The sequence below is a fragment of the Halictus rubicundus genome, chromosome 8 (genome assembly GCF_050948215.1).
Source record: "Halictus rubicundus isolate RS-2024b chromosome 8, iyHalRubi1_principal, whole genome shotgun sequence".
Lineage (NCBI taxonomy): Eukaryota > Metazoa > Arthropoda > Insecta > Hymenoptera > Halictidae > Halictus > Halictus rubicundus.
The window spans coordinates 7,117,426-7,134,338 of NC_135156.1; the positions used below are offsets into that span (position 1 = coordinate 7,117,426).

Here is a 16,913-nt window from a genome sequence, read left to right on the forward strand (position 1 = left end):
GGAGGCTCGTGTGTTACGTGTTTGTGCGTTTGTGTGTGTGTGTCTCTCTCTCTCTCTCTCTCTTTCTGTCTGTACGAAAGCGTGTATCCACGTCTGAACGCGCGCATATCCGTTTCACGCAGGACACGGGTCGGTCGCCGTCGTGTCCGAAGCGATATCTTCCTTTGGCTCGCTAAATAAAACACTCTCTTCCCGGTGTGTTCGTGTGCGCGGCGTCGTGCGCGAATGTACGTGGCTCTGTGGCAATATACGTGTTTCTTTTTTCTTTTTTCTTTTTTGGCGCACGCGCGCGCGCGAGGGGGTCTATCTTTCGTGGGACGCGGAGATACGCGTCCGGAAAACGTCGCGCTCTTCCGCGTTTCCGCTTCCGTGAGGGAAATATTGCAACGCGATGAAACGGACTTCCGTCCAGGATTTGTTTGGTTTCGGCCGAACGAAAGCTTTTCAGGACATTTAATAAAGTAAAACGAGAAAACAGAACGAACAAAACTCGCTGGCCGCCTCCGCCTGCTGACCTCTAACGTTTCGCGCCGGGCGAAAACGGGAGAAAATTACACGGTACGCGGAACACAACATTGAATTTGATCAAATTTATTGGATCGGAAAACCCCTCTGGTGGCCACATAAATATCGATCCCCGGTGAGCATTGTGATATCCAAAGAGTCGCATTATGGCTCGACGTTTTTCCCGCCGGGGAAGTTCTTTCGGTTGAACCTGTCGCCGTCAATCGGGGAATTTGCGAACGTAACGAGTCGCTGCGGATTTTTTCGAGTGAGTTTCGACGGAGGAACTGTGACGATTTGTTCGTTGCCTCGTATCGCGAAACGTGTAGTGGTTGTATTTTCGTTTAGTCGGTATTTTGTTTCCAAAGTGGAGGAACAGTTTTATAACGGAAGACGACTTTCTAGTGGTAAGAATATTCAAACGTGTTTTTAACCTCTTAACTGAAAAGACCGAGAATACTCGGGTATCATACACACTTTTACAAAATGATCATTAAGTTAAGAGGTTAACTTGGTCACAGAGAAATTCTGAAACGTATGTTTCTTTGATGATAATACTCGTGAAATGCAGTTGTTTGCTTTTGGTTAATCAAATTAGTGTGGACAGATGGTAGAATTGATAATAGTACCGGATGCGCTTTCTTTCGTTCGTTGCACGATCTGTCTGCATTTTTTAAAGAAATTCTAGCTTTACCGTGAGCCAGAAACTCGCCTGATACGAATCTGACAGAAAATCGATGGGAATTATTGAAACGAGGAATCGAATTAGCGGCAATAACCAATAAACAACTGTTTGAAAAAATGATACCGGTGCCAGAAATACAAGAAAACTGTCAGAATAATATCGAAAATATTCCGAGATTTATTCGAGCAATTATGTCAACGAAACTATGAATATGTTTGGCGGAACAATTATTTGAGCGTTCATCACAAACGGAAAATAATATATTAGACAATTTTGACAGAAGAATCGATGGAAAAATTTTTTAAAAACTTTCCATCGTTATTTGAAAATTATTAAAAGTGTCAAGTGGCATAACAAAACAACGGAGCATTTTCTCGTATAATTTGAACAATGGAGATGTCGACAGAAATTGCCAATTATCGATTAGACATCGTTTTTTCTCGTTCCTTTCTCGAAACATTTGTTCTTTGTATACTTTATAGAGAGAAAAAAACATATTTATGACGCACGAAAAATTTGGTGACTATTATTCTTGCACAAATTTAAAATATTTCTTCCACATCTGATCTTGCAGGATCTAGAAAAGATCATTTCGTCGAGTAAATTTGTCTTGGCATACTCTTTCATATTTATTTATTTATTATTGCTTTAAACCAAGTGGTTTATTTTTCAAGTACAATATTCTTACACGTAGCTTATATTACACAAGTGTTACATGATATAAAAGAATCTATAGCGTACCGTTCAAAAAATTGAAGGTCACCTTCATTTGTAAAAAAAAAATAATACAAAACGTTGCTCGCAGAAAACAGTGTTACTTCTTCCTGTTCCATATTTCTTCCCAGTATTTATTACTTGCAGAAACAAACGCTGGCTAGTGGTAAAGTGAACACAAGGTATATTGTCGGTAACAAAGATATCTGTAACGAATACTGCGAAGCCAGTGTATTAAAAAGAGAAAACAAGTCAGATTCGCGTTAGAACCGAACGATGCACACTCGGAGTCCTCCTCCGACACGAATACGATACACGATTTGCATTTCTCCCACGAAACCGCAGCGCAAAAGTCTCGCCTGGTTCATCGGGAGTGATTCTCGCGTCGCGCCGGCAACGGCAATCCCCCGGATCATCTGAATCCAGAGCACAGCGTTTCGGTTTATTATACGTGTTCCATTATCCTGGGCGGCGTTTCATCCCCCTCCCCATGCCCGTAAGATGACATTCCAGCGGCCGGGAGAGAGTTTGGTTCAAAGAGCAAAGTCCCTAAGAGGCTGTTCGCGTTCACGCCGAAGGGTCAAGTAGCGGGCGTCGACAGGACTTGGCGTTTGCATCGCGTTTACTCACAGACGGCCGAGTATTCCGCGGTGAAACTTGTAGCAGGCCACGTCCTTCCTCTTGCCTCGTTATCATCTTGGTCAAAGAAGGGTTTTCAGCTCATCCGGTTGCAGCGGCCTGCGGTGGTCCGCGCCCGAACGAAAAGGACTAAATTACATGGGAAGGGTGGGATGGGAGGTAGGAGGGAACGAGTTGAATCGCTTGTACTTCCAGCCAGCACGCCCCCCGCCTATTATCATCTAATTTTCTTCTTTGCGAACCTAAATCTTTCTCGTTTCGTAGGATTCGGTTGAAAAAAAAAAAACAAGCAGTAGTAAGCAGGATAGAGACATATTAGGGGCACCCATAAGTAATCAATTATTTTGAAATCTAAAACAAACTTCGTAGTAAATTCAAGTTTTTATTTCTTAATTTATTATATAATCTCCATCATTATCGAGGACAGTTTGCCATCTTTTCAGCAAATTTTCAATCCACCTCTTTACACTCAAGGTGACTCAAGGTGCCTCCTTACACCTTCTACAGAAGCGAATGTTTTATTTCTTAAATAATGCTCCAGAGATCTGAAAAGACGATAGTCAGTGGGAGCAATAGCCAAGGCAACGTTGGCACTTGTCGACCTTCAATAGATCTCCATAAACATCGCAAATTTTCTTTGTTGTTACCGTTGCATTAAATCCCGCATGAAAATGAAAAAGTATGCAATGACGAATATGATCCTCGGATATTACAGGGTTGTAAAAAAATTATACTTTTTAGAATATTTTGAAGACAGGCCGCTTTACCGAAAGAATACGTGTTTCCTGTTCAACGATCGGTACAGAACTAAAGGCAAAACAAATTCTTTGCAAATAATTGATTACTTATGGGTACCCCTAATATATCGAATAGGAATTCGACCGACGAGAGAGTGAACCGTCTTGACGGTTTCAGGGAAAGGATCCTTCGTTAGCGCAGCCGACCCACGTGTTTACCAATTTGCACCCGTCTGTTCGACACTCGAGCACGTGACGAGCATCGCGATCCGTTTCGGTGACTTTCGAGGGCCGGGGTTATTACTGATACGTTCCACTGAAGGAGAACGGCCGAGTGGAACAGGTGTAAGCAAACGCCCACTGACGAACCAATCCCGCGCGGCTCCCGGTTCTGTGCCACAATTACGCTTCACGCGAACGATTCGCCCGAAACGAGCGACCTAAAAATTCGCCCCTTTGAGTCCCTTGATTTTGAAGTCCTTTTGTGCGCGTCACTCTTTCGTTTATTCGAATGAGAGAGGGGGGACCTTAACCCTTAAGTGGTACAGTGTGCTTGCTCGGATTACAAAGTACAGTGATTTCGGTATATATGTCGCCAAGGCCTGGATGATCAATGTCACATATATCGTCGTTGACATATACATACGTCACGTTGACATGTATCGAGAATTCACTGTATCATACCAGGACCTTTCTAAAATTCTCTATTAATTTTCTCAGATACCTTTCAGTATAATAATTCGGAGACGGTATAAATTTTTCGTGCAGAAACAAGTAGAAAGTGGCATATCGAACGAAATTAAATCTTCTGAATCTCTTGTTAACACTAGGTTTATTTTTAATTTACAATTACCGAGATTGTCAAAATGCATCCATGAGAAATTATTCAACAAATTTATTTCTTTGGGTATATATACTATAAAAAGGAATAGCTAAAAATTTCGATAGATAAATTCTTGTTATTTTTACAAAATAATGTGGAATGTGGTCCGTAAGCCTAGCTTCAAATGTATCGCGATTAAGAAATTTATTTTTCAAATCGTCGAAATCGTTGAGAACTCGGTCTGTCGCAGCTCCCGGCGAGCAACTCCCTAAGACTTCATTCCCATGCGCGATTATCTCTCTACCTCTCTCAGTTGTCACAGAACTAGTATAATAAAATTAAGGGACTCCCAGAAGTTCTTGCTGCATTATGTAGCATAATATAGCGCTCATTTAATGCGAGCCGAACCACCAGAGATTAATTACCTCGCTGCAGAGAATTTCCGGAGAAAAAAATATTTCCGCGTTAAAATCACGACTAATTGAAATGTTAGATTGATCGACCGTTCTTGAAACGCGTTGTAATTTACGTTTAGAAAAGTATCTATAAACCGTGTGAAAGTAACATAAAGTACATAAAATATTTTCACATTAAACGGTTCACGTGTAAACAAACTCCTGTTGCTTTGCGTTTTATTTATTCGTCCCACTTTTGTGTTCTCGCATTAACGAACGTGCGATGCGCGATAGGGATAATTGCAATTAATAATATTCGAAGGCATGCAAACGTCGAATGTGTTCTGAAAAATTTCCTGGTTTATTTGACGTTCTTCTTCGTTCCCTTATTATGTTTGTTACTAATAATCCGAATGTCAAATAAATGGTCTAATTTGTAGCATCGCGGTTAGGAAATAGCAATAATTATACATCTCTGTAGTAGCACTAGTAATTCCACGGTTTTGTGCTCCCAGTTGGCAGAATTACAAAAGAAACTCGTGTGAAATTTCCAATATCCGTTTATGTACTTTCGATTAAGCAGCACTTCCGGTTTTCCGTTCATATACTTACAGAATAAACATACTAACAATGTGTCATACTATTTCTTAGATTGTACGTTAATTCAATAACGATTCTAAAATCTATTTTCCAATTCTCCAGCATAATATTCATTTTTGTTTACTGTGAAACCAACAGGTATATATTCATTCGCACTGCATTACGACGTAATCGAATAAAATTGTAACACATTCAAAATATTGTCAAGTTGCAATTGAACATTTAGAAAAGCAAATTCATGTGCTGCCTATGGGACCTATTACAGTTAATAATAAAATGAATATTGTTAATACTACCCTCGTAACAACTGACATCGATCGTTAGATAAATTTCACACTAGATAATAATTCGCATTTTTCAAAACTGTCGACTTGTCCTACTTTATTATTTTTTTTCTATGTTTAATATATGTTACGTAATTATATTTCAAGTGTTGCACGTATTTCTTTATTTTTTTCTTTAATTTTCCAACACCCCTCTGGTCTGACCCTACGACAACGCGAACCATAAATCCAGGAACAGTAACACCAATTTAAAAAAAAATTGGATAGTTCGAAAAAAATAAAACATGTTGGGTCTGTAGCGTAGCTGTTCGTGATAACGATTAACAAGATCGTCGATACCGTGTTTGACCAAGCGAGAATGTATGAACTGAATTGTTTAACACTGTTAACCAGTCCGTAGAAACATCTATGCTTACTACTTGATGGACGCGACATGTGGTGTTTGTTGTGCAGGACCGCCTACTACCACTTCAACTGCTACAACGAAGCTGCTGCACATAATGGAGAACCAAGCGCTAGACAACTCAGAGCCTGGCAATGGTGGTGGTAAGGCTTGTAAATTTCTCCTCGTCTATTCACGGCATCACCACCATAAGCCACCATCGTTCATGAGATTTGGAAACTTTGACAAGATCGATAGTGTTGTCTTTCTTGCGTGCGAGAATTCCAATTCCCAAGCATTCCACCGCTCGAATTTGCTCGTAACGCCTGAAAATCGCTTTAGTACCCTGGGGCCATCGTTTCTTAGCAAAGAATCCGAAGGACGCGCTGACAAAGAGCACACCACGAACGATACGTTTTTCTGTCTTCTACCCCTACCCCTACCCCCACCCCCATCCCCTCCCACTTGTTCGAGCCGAACGACTTCGCTGAGGGAAATTCACGTGTATTCGCTGAAAGGATTATACTTTCCTGAGCAAGACGGCCGAGGGGGATGTTCGAGGCAACCGGGAAACGGGATGAATGGCGCATCCTGCCCCGGAGTCACTGTGCCTCAATGTTAGATTCGTTTTGCGGCGACGGTTTTATTGGAAAATGTTTTAGAATATCGGAACAATGCCGACTCGACGAAACTTCGCCCGATGAAAGAGCGCCGGGGACGATCAGAATTTCTGTAAGATTACGCCCGACAATAGGTCACCGCTCCTGCTCTTTTAAAAGACCAACTTCCGTCTCATCTGTCCACCATTTGTCAAACATTTATATAGCATTGGATTAATTACCGGGCGATCCAAAAAGTATTCCAAGTGTTCCCGTTCTCGAAAAAATCCTCAACTGTGCTAATTTGAAAAGATTTCCCGCGAAATTTTACGCTAACAATTCCTTCTGATGTTAAACTCACGACGATTTAACGCTAAACCTACCGAGCTTTAAAAGTAACTAAAACATGTTGTATAATGAAAATGACGAGATTGAATTTACAGTGATTTCTCTATATATGTCGCCAAGACCTCTATGATACTTGTCGCGGAATTATCCCCACTACCGCGGGGTATTCCCTATGAGGCGACGCCGAGGAGTGTAAACATAACTCGTGTATGTCTCCTGGACGATACAGGACGCTGGCAAGACCCGCGACATATATCGAGAACCCACTGTGTATTCTGCTAAATATATTTATTCAATTATTTCCAGCGAAAGCAGTTTAATAATTTCAGTAATTGTAAAGTAGAAAATCTGGAACCGGTCATTTTGACCGGCCGTGATAGGTTCAGTGTTAAAAAATCATTTCCCAAAATGGCCAGCGAATGCTCGTACACGTGAACTTCATTTCAGGGTGAAAAGTCGTTCGCTTCTAACCACATTTCGAGCTTACCTTTAGCATCGTGTTTTTTGCACTTTAATTGCACTTTGACACCTGTTCTGAGGCACCAAACGCTGCTCCAATAACGCTCTGACAATGTTAGAATAGTCATAGGTGCGATCATGAATACTTTTCCAGGTTTCACTGCTTGCATCTCCGATTTTATCTCCGTTCTGTATTTCTAATTACACGTGACTCGTGCAGGGTGAAGGGACAAATAATTATTCTCGTTTAGAGGCAACTTTATCTCCACTTTAAACGTGGAAGAGCGTAAGGTAACACTTGGTTTATTTTGAGTAACGTTACTTTTAATTGACTACAATTTTTGTCAAGAAGACAATAATGAATCTTACACGATTTTACAAAGACTTTTCGCAAAACCAGAATTTATCTCATGCCTTGAAAAATAGAAACTGTGAAAGAATTTTCTTAATTTTCGTGAGTGAGAGGCGGAACAATTCGATAATTTCGTTTATTTAGAAAGATCGAGCACAGCCTCCTATTGTTCCGTTATAATCGCCGACCAATCCGATCCTTTCTCGAACTATAGTTTCCGAACTCCAAGCCCGCTGAACATCGATAACATGCGTGACACGCTTTCCTTCGCGATTAACGCTCACGTTTTGTATTGACAATTAAAACAGTCGTGCGCTAATTATGTCAGTTACGCCGGTGAATTAATTTGCGCGCCGTGTGACACGTAACGCGCGGCACAATTCTAAACTTAGTAAATAAATAAACAAGAGCCGGTTCACTCGGCAGGGCGCGTAATTAAACTACGTTTCTTCATAAATATTCGACCAGGATTAATGTTTGTAGGAATCTACACGCGGCAAATGAGCTCCGTAGAAACGCTAACGGCTTTCAGAGAAATGAGATACAAACAATCATCGAATAAACGTGCCGAGAATTCGCCTTAGTGCCCGAGAATAATCTCCTCATTGATTAAACGATGTCATTTGGCCGTTGAAAAATCTCGACGATTATTTACCCGTAATTAGCAGTGTTTACCGATCAGCTAACAAGATAGTACAAAATGATAAACTTATCGGATTATATTGGAATTTATAATGTCGGTGTGGTAGTATTAGAGAGCGGAGACGAGGTTTATGCAAATCTCTGTTTGCGTAATCGGTGTTACAAAGATTAGTTAACCTCTACAGTCTATAGATGCATAAAGTTCACGGTTTAATTGTCGAAGAAGTTATGTTATAGTATTTATCGATTTTCTGAGGTGTGAAGGATTTGAATTCGTTTGTCATCGTGTGCCTCGAGCAACTGGGACGAACGAATTGTTATTGAACCACTGTTTCTGCCACATTTTCCACGGAATTTATAGCGTCTGCAACGACCAGGCAACTCGGTCCTAACGAAGTACTTTAAAAACGGGATATTCGAGTTCCATGGCTGATATTATAAACGAATCACCTGAAATCCACTTCGCCAATCGATTTTTCATGATGCAATATTGCCTATGTTGCATTCCTCATTTCCTCGGCAGAAGTCTTATTTCCTTTCACGCTGCTCCGGCAAAAAGAAGTCAGCGATTTTTCGTGTAATCACCAACTTCTTTCTTCGTTTCTCGAACGGTGCTCTGTCGAACCACTATTTTCCTATATATATATTTAACGAAAAGGAAATCGTACGCAACTGTACACAAAATTTTACTTGGCTCTATTCGACATTTATAAGTGGCTCCAATAAATTTTCTCTTAATTTTTCATTAAAACTATTAAACACATAGAATAATGTACCGACGAAACATTGAGATATCGTTCAACAATATATCAGTCACTGGCGAAAGTTCCAAAAGAAAATCGTTTGAATAAATACCACTTGTGTTCCTAATATTTTAATAATTTTTCTACATTTCTTTATGCTTTCTAGATTAGATGATTCTTAAATTTATTTAACTCTTCGGTTCTGTTTAGCTGTAGCGACCTCTTTGAAAAATGTGTACCTAAATTGCGTGGCAATACTTAACCAGTTGGCTGTTTTGACGAGTATACTCGTCATGACACAAAACATTGCCATTTCTTCGTGACGAGTATACTCGTCGTAACACAATATTGCAATTTCTTCGTGACGAGTATACTCGTCGTAACACAATATTGCAATTTCTTCGTGACGAGTATACTCGTCGTAACACAATATTGCAATTTCTTCGTGACGAGTATACTCGTCATAACACAAAATATTGCAATTTCTTCGTGACGAGTATACTCGTCGTAACACAATATTGCAATTTCTTCGTGACGAGTATACTCGTCATGACACAAAATATTGCAATTTCTTCGTGACGAGTATACTCGTCATGACACAAAATATTGCCATTTCTTCGTGACGAGTATACTCGTCGTAACACAATATTGCAATTTCTTCGTGACGAGTATACTCGTCGTAACACAATATTGCAATTTCTTCGTGACGAGTATACTCGTCATGACACAAAATATTGCAATTTCTTCGTGACGAGTATACTCGTCATAACACAAAATATTAGCATGTCTTCGTGACGTCATAGCACAAAATACTGTCATTTCCTCATGCCGAGTATACTCGTCAATAACAGCTAACTGGTTAATTGCTCCGTTTCGCAACATTCACCAATGTATTTAATTGCAGTACGGTCACTCCACTTGAATAATGAAATTTGTTAACCAAATTATTAATTTGTGAACACAAGATCTGCTTGATGGACGTAAACGACTGATCCTAGTATTTTCCGATCGGTCTTATAATTTTTACTTGAGAATCAAGAAATTCTGGCGTTAATTGTTAGACATGTGGAGGGAGTGGGGGGGGGGGCTGTTAATTAGGAAAATCTGAAGAATGCGAATAACGTAGACTAATCCGAACACTTTAAAGTAAATCGAGCATCGCTGAAGGTTAATAAACCAGCAGTAACAGCATAAGTTCTATATAGTTCGAGGGGATGAAGGGAAGCGCAGCGTTTCCTCTTGAAGCTCATCAACCGGCATTACTGCGCTACGCTAATAAATAGCCGAAGTTGAGGTTGCGTTAATACGTTCTCCTCTTACACACTCTTGCGCGAATTTCCTACGGTGATATGCTATCGAGCACTTTGCCGATCCATATCGCGGAGAATGCGTTAAAGTTCCCGGGCTTGCGTCAAAGGGAACCGGCACGTAACTTTCTGCCGGCGCGAAATTTTGTAATACCGCGGAACCCGAGCGCGAAAAAAGGAAAGGGGCGAATTCTTACGGAACTTTTATTGTCCGGGGATTACGGTATCCGAGCCCCGTTCAGTCGCTGGATCCTGGGAAGCGTACCGACGCTTCCGCTGCCAAGAAAAACCCTGTTAAGTAACTTTTAACCGCGTTTCACCCCGAAAAAAAACTACACTTGCTGCTATTTTATTTCGTACAAATTCGATCAGCAATTACAATCCTTCGCACGAAGTTGATTCTGCGATAGAAACACAAAACTATTTCAATGCATCATTAACTCGCCAATCAATTGGTTTTCTCCATTCTGGACTGTGATAAACCATGCTTGTCACTATTTTATCAATTACAATCACGCCATTTAACAACGCGACGCCAATCGACCTAATCGATTCGGTATATTTGGAACTGTATTCGACAGGTTTAATAAAAAATTCACGTTTCTACCAATATGGCATATTAGTCGAGGTGCGGACCTTCACATGACCTTGAGTACTGTTTTTAAAAAGAAAACACCGGTCACCTTGAAATCTTAATTGTTTACTACAATACGTTCTCTTGTCAATATGTTCTCTTGTCGATAAGAATTAATAGATGACATGAATAGAAGATGACTTAAAAAAATTATGAATATTAGTATTGTGAACGTGTTATATTAGATAATTTAGTATTTTAACATTTTTCCGGGTTACTAGAAGATCCGTAGAAAATATTAACGCTAGAACTACAGGCACTAACACAAGCACAATGTATGCCAGTTGCCTTATAATGACAAGAAAATTGATAGAGAAGTTTATTACAAAATTTTATGGTGGAAACATATTTATAATTTCAATATTTCTAAAAGACAAAATTAGGAACAAGTAATTTTGTCTCATCCGGTAGATCTGGCGTTAAACATATGGAACGTTGTTGAAAATAGGACATTTAATAATTGGACTAATTTCTTCAGACAAATTTCCCAGCCACACATAATAAATGTTCATTTAGTAAACGGACCGCGCGCGCGCGCGCGCGTCTATTACTTATTGTTATGAACTTTCTGTTTTAGTATTTCATGGAGCACGACAAACTCGCGACTGAAATGCGCGGCTGACAAAGAAGTTCAAAAGTTAATTTATACTCGTTATTAAGTTAACACAACTGGACGATGCTTCTGACAATGTACACTAATTAGCCATGGAAGTTAGACCTAGTTTGCATCGGGTAGTAACGTCGACGGATCATTATCATATGGATATACCCACTAACTATACGGAATCAAGGGTATTCAATTTGGTCATGCTGCTGTCTGTGCACACAATCGCATACGAACGATATGAAATCACGCTGCTAACTGTTTGTTAATCGATAAATATTTCTACATCGAGGTCATTGTGCTACAATTTAAATCAAATAAACAAAATCAAATTCAATTTGCATGTCATTCAATATTAAGAAACTTATTGCTGATAAAAGAGAACATTTATTTTTTATTTATGGCAACGCAATAAATTTACACTCTGAGCACAATAAGAAGAATTTATAAGAAAAATGAATAGAAATAAAAAGACGAAACTTTGAAAATATTACAAAAATTCAAGAACACTGTATTTTCAATTCATCAAAATTATTAAAAGAAAAAGTAAATTTTTTACAAAATGTTTATAATTGCATGAGAACCCACAGTCTGATCATCAGAAACGTCAAAGTTTATCAAAATATATAACAAAAATCAAGTTGTTTACTGAAAACAGATTTAAGCACGAAGAGAAATAAATACAGTCATTTCTCTATATATGTCACCAAGGCCTGGATGATAAACGTCGCGGAATTATCCCCACTACGACATCTTGAGACAGTGTATCGGCATTCTTAAATTCCTTTAACGCCTCCCCTGTTTTTAAATTGCACATTTTGTGTCAAAAAACTCATAAAGTCCGCGATCTACATATTCAATTCTTAATACGTTCAAACATTTACTTCCGAATCGAACAAAACGCGAGCCAAGACACACGCATACCCAACGCAATAACTCTGTCGAATTCGAGGGGAACGTTCCCGAAAGTCCAGCTACAAACTTCTGGGAAAATAAAATGCTCCCAAAAACGATTCTCCTGGCGAAGAAAATTTAAAAGATTCAACCCGCCGCGTCCTTCAATTACATCCCTCCGCAATATTTTTCGCTAACGCAATTTTCCGGAGCAGTCGGTCAGAAAGTTTTCCCAACGGTTCCGTGCACGCTCGAAATCATTCGGAAAATATTAGAGGGATCCATAAGTAATCAATTATTTTGAAATCTAAAACAAACTTTATAGTACATTCAAGTTTTTATTTCTTAATTTATTCAATCCCCTCCTTATAGAAATCCAGGGTTCGTCAAGCAAACTATGACTCAAGGCGCCTCCTTACATCTTCCACAGAAGTGAATGTTTTATTTCTTAAATAATGCTCCAAAGATCTGAAAAGATGATAATCAGAGGGAGCAATATAAACTGTAAAAGAATACGGTGCAGATCTAAAGGCAAAACAAATTCTTTGCAAATAATTGATTACTTATCGGTACCCCTAATATATATCCTGGAAAGTATTTTCGATTACGTCCACCGACCGGATGTTTTGAATCGGCCAGTAATTCGTTTCTCCGGTGGACGATTAACTCGACCACCAGCAGCACAAGCACCAGCAGCGACGGAAAAAAAGTTTTCGCAATGAAAACGTTTTCTAAGGTAATGGTGGAAGCCATAGGAAAAACAAGGAAGCTCGCAAATAAGAAAGTAATTAGCCGTAGAAGGCACGAGCTACGGGAGTTAATTCTTATTGCTAATGGAAACTCCCGCTGACAGAGGGTGTGAGAGAAGAAGAGATAAAGTGAAACGGCCCGGTTTGCGGGACACACTCCCCTAATTTAAGAACATGCAGTTTACATTAGCAGGAGCTCCGCGTTACCAACGTTGGGAGGGGAAGGGGGGGGGGAAGAGATGGTGTCACGAACAAAGTATCGTAGCGTCCTCGTATCTCGTAAACTTTTTGGTCGGATCGTAATCAAAAGCTTAACGATCCCCGTAAAGGAAAATGGTATCCGCGGCCATCATTTCCTCCGTCGCGCAGATATTTTCCTCGAGGAACACACCGGCGTGTTTATCGACGGCGAACCCATCGATTAACGGTCGCCCGGCATTACCGTGAAAATAATAGCGCACGCAAAATGCATGTTAATATCGATCGCGATACTGTGACACGGTTGTTGACAAAAACGCCCGGGCCTCTGCCCTCTTCTTTATGCAGATAAATACAAATTGGTTTTCCGAACGCGGCCCTCCGCAGTGCCGTATTGATAATACAGAATAGGTTGTTCGAGTTCCCTCAGGAAAGTTACACACGGGCTGATCCCCGAAACAAGAATTGATTACAATACAAATCGAGCGAGGAAGTGCTGCATGAATTTTCGTTGCCGTGATGGAGAAAAATTGATTCCGTCCGGGGTACCGAAGACGATATTAATGATGGAGGGAAGAGATTGAAGTTGCTCTAAGAAGGTGAAGCGAAATAGTTTCTGTCGGGAGGAGTATGGGCCAGATTTGTTGAAATTGTACTCTCCGAGAAGATTTAGGAGCGGCATACTCGCCTCAAGAATTTTCATAATCACTAGTACTTTAGAGAAGAATTAATAATAGTGCGAATTCGAAAGTGGACGAGGTACAATTTAAGAAGCTGAACAAACTATATTTTTGATTAACAAAGTTCAGAAAATATGTATTTCTCTATATATGTCGTAAAGGCCTGGATGATAAATGTCGCGGAATTATCCCCACTACCGCGGGGTATTCCCCGTGAGGCCTCGCGCGTCGAGGAGTGTAAACATAACACGGCACCCGTGTTGCTGACAAATATCGAGAATTCACTGTATATATTGCGATAGATTTTGTTAAATATTTATTTCTGGACTCTTTTACCCAAAAATATAATTTGGTCAGCCTATACAAATTTAGTTCGTCCTTCTTTCGAATTCGTACTCGAACATGTCGTGATTATTAGACTGCGGTCTTTTATGCATTCGTGGCATATACACGTACAAATTTCCGTAGTACAAAGAAACGTGTGTATTAGCGAAAATGAATAACATTCTTTTTTTCTATTTTTACCGCAACAAATCTGATTAACTTAACAAAATCCTCTCTTACTTCATTTTCTATGAAATGATGTGTAAAACTGAGAATTTGCATTTAAGATCCGCCGTTTAGTGATCATTTAAATTCCTGAAGACCACATTCTGTTTCTAATTTTTCTATTCATGTTCGATCATTAGTTTCAAGCATTGCATATAACAGCATTATGATGTCCACAGCTATGCACGGGATCTAGCAATCACAAAGAAATTTTTACAGTCAAGAGGATAGCTTGGGAATACACTTAAAAACGATTTTAATACTAAGCGTCAATGTTTATATATTGTTTTTTTAACGAAATACGTGATATGTTTGCAGGAAGCTTCGCCGGTCGAGTGTCGATTAACGTCCCTTTAGTGATGTTGCATCTGGCACTTATCAAGATTTTAAATTAACCCGTTGAACACTAGGTGAGTCAATTATTTATTCAGAAAATTTATTTAACCCCGTTATCCTGAATTATCGTCGAATATAATCCCCATTTTTTAAGTAGAACTGCGATCAACTTAATTTTCCGAAAATTAATATATTGTGTACAGAAATATTTATCGAGAAAATGTTCACGTTCGTTCAAAAACATTCTTTGTCGTTTTGTCTTTGTTAGAACTGCCACAAAGCGACCGACAATGCATTATGTAATATTCAATAAAACGGACACAACACAATTTTATTCCTTTCTAAAATTCACGCAAACATTCTGACCGAATATTTTCTGCCAGGTACGTACACATGGACCACAGGCACTGTTGTGCCCGTGAATTCGTAAAATTCCCGCTGCAATCGCAACAAGAATTTGTTTTTTTTTTTTTTTTGTTTGGCAATAGCCCGGACGTTGACGTTGGAATTTTTACACGCGAATAATCGAAACGAGAAATTTGTATCCGGCGCGGGTGTTCTAATAGTAAAATATTTGATTCCAGGTCGTCGCATGAACGGAGTCTCGAATCGACTGGCAAACGCGGGCTGGAAGGGCCGACACCAGTTTTGACCTTTCGTCTGGCTAAGATACTAATCGGCAAACGACACATCCCCGCGTTGAATGTTCTGTCACAAACCCAAGGAGCCCGGGCATCGCAAAAGTTCGGCCGACGCCTAATTTCATGTTCATCGTTTCGCACGAGAAAGTCCTGTCTCTCGTAACTCTGTATATGCATACGCGCTGTTTAGAGTGTTATTTGTATCGTGTGGCAAGATTTTAGGGGGAGGGGGGTATGACGACATCGGCGTGAATCGAAAACCAAAGATAATTATTAGAGGAACTCTCTCGACCGAGGGATCGAACGATTTCGAGGGGGGGGGGTGCGCGGAAACAAACGGGACGAACAAACAAGCAAACAAATAAATAAATAAATGAATCACTGAGTGGCGTGTAAATAATGTTCAAAATATTTCGATCGTATATTATACAGTTCGAGTCATATTGTAGACTGTGTTTGTTACTCTTCGTGTTACGTCAGATTCATAATATATTGTTTAAACGGATACGAACGCGTACGGGGACCGTCCGGTACGCGACACATACACACACAGACACGCACATACAGACATGCAAACACACACAGCGGTACAAGATATATTATGTATATAAATATAAAATGAAGGGGCGCGTAAAAGAAAAAGGTGGCCGATACAGATATATATATAAATAAATAAATAAATATATATATATATGTATATTGACTATACGTAACTTGAATGTGTAATTATTTTAATATGTGTAAATAGCTGCGACAATATGCTGTAAACGTGAGAGCTCGCTACTGTGCAGAATAGTTCAGTGAGAAAGATCGCGCGAACATCCTCGGATTAGCGAACTGTACAGAGTCTGCGATGAAGTTGCGAACGATTTGCGCACGTTTCCTCGGCGCGGAAGGGCCATCGGTTCCTTCCGCGACAACAGCGAAATATGTTAATGCAGTCGCGAGACCCGTTGAATGCTTGCGTGTTATCACCATCGTTCCTTATCTTTTCCACTTTATCTGAACGATAAGGGTTCTAATGGATTGCGAACGCGTTTGTAATTACTGTTGTGGTGTAGCAATTAATGCGGTGCCTTTTTATTAGGAATCTGTCGTTTCGACGATTTCGCTTCACTGTTGCTTCTCTAGAAGAAGAAGGAGGTGGCCAATGGCGGATTTAGGGGAGGGGGCTGTAGGAGCTATAGCCCAGGGTGGCAAATTTTTGGAAAAATACCACAGGCACAAGTCTGCAAGAATGCAAGTACCTAACTGCCCCCATATCTGAAAAATAGGTTGACCAAAATTCGTGTTAATGATTTCATGCTTTCTGCTATCGATACACCTATGGGGAGAACGCGTAAAAGGGAGAGCTCAGGTGTAGAGGAGCCCTTAGGCGACAGATGAATCCGCCACTGATGTTAGCTTTAATGTAA

The 16,913-nt window shown here is 39.9% G+C and overlaps 1 protein-coding gene across 2 annotated transcripts in view; it reads left to right on the forward strand.

Moving 5' to 3' along the window:
• LOC143356453 (uncharacterized) overlaps positions 1-15,975 on the forward strand; it is a 546,949-nt gene extending 530,974 nt beyond the window's left edge. Inside the window, exons 5-7 of one of the 2 annotated variants that reach the window (XM_076792160.1) lie at positions 5,835-5,927; positions 14,840-14,931; positions 15,442-15,975. In XM_076792160.1, coding sequence (XP_076648275.1) covers positions 5,835-5,927; positions 14,840-14,916 — 170 coding nt within the window. In that variant the 3' untranslated portion in view covers positions 14,917-14,931; positions 15,442-15,975. The remainder of the gene's footprint in view (positions 1-5,834; positions 5,928-14,839; positions 14,932-15,441) is intronic. The other variant, XM_076792161.1, reaches the window with a different exon arrangement.
• Positions 15,976-16,913: the final 938 nt, after the last annotated feature.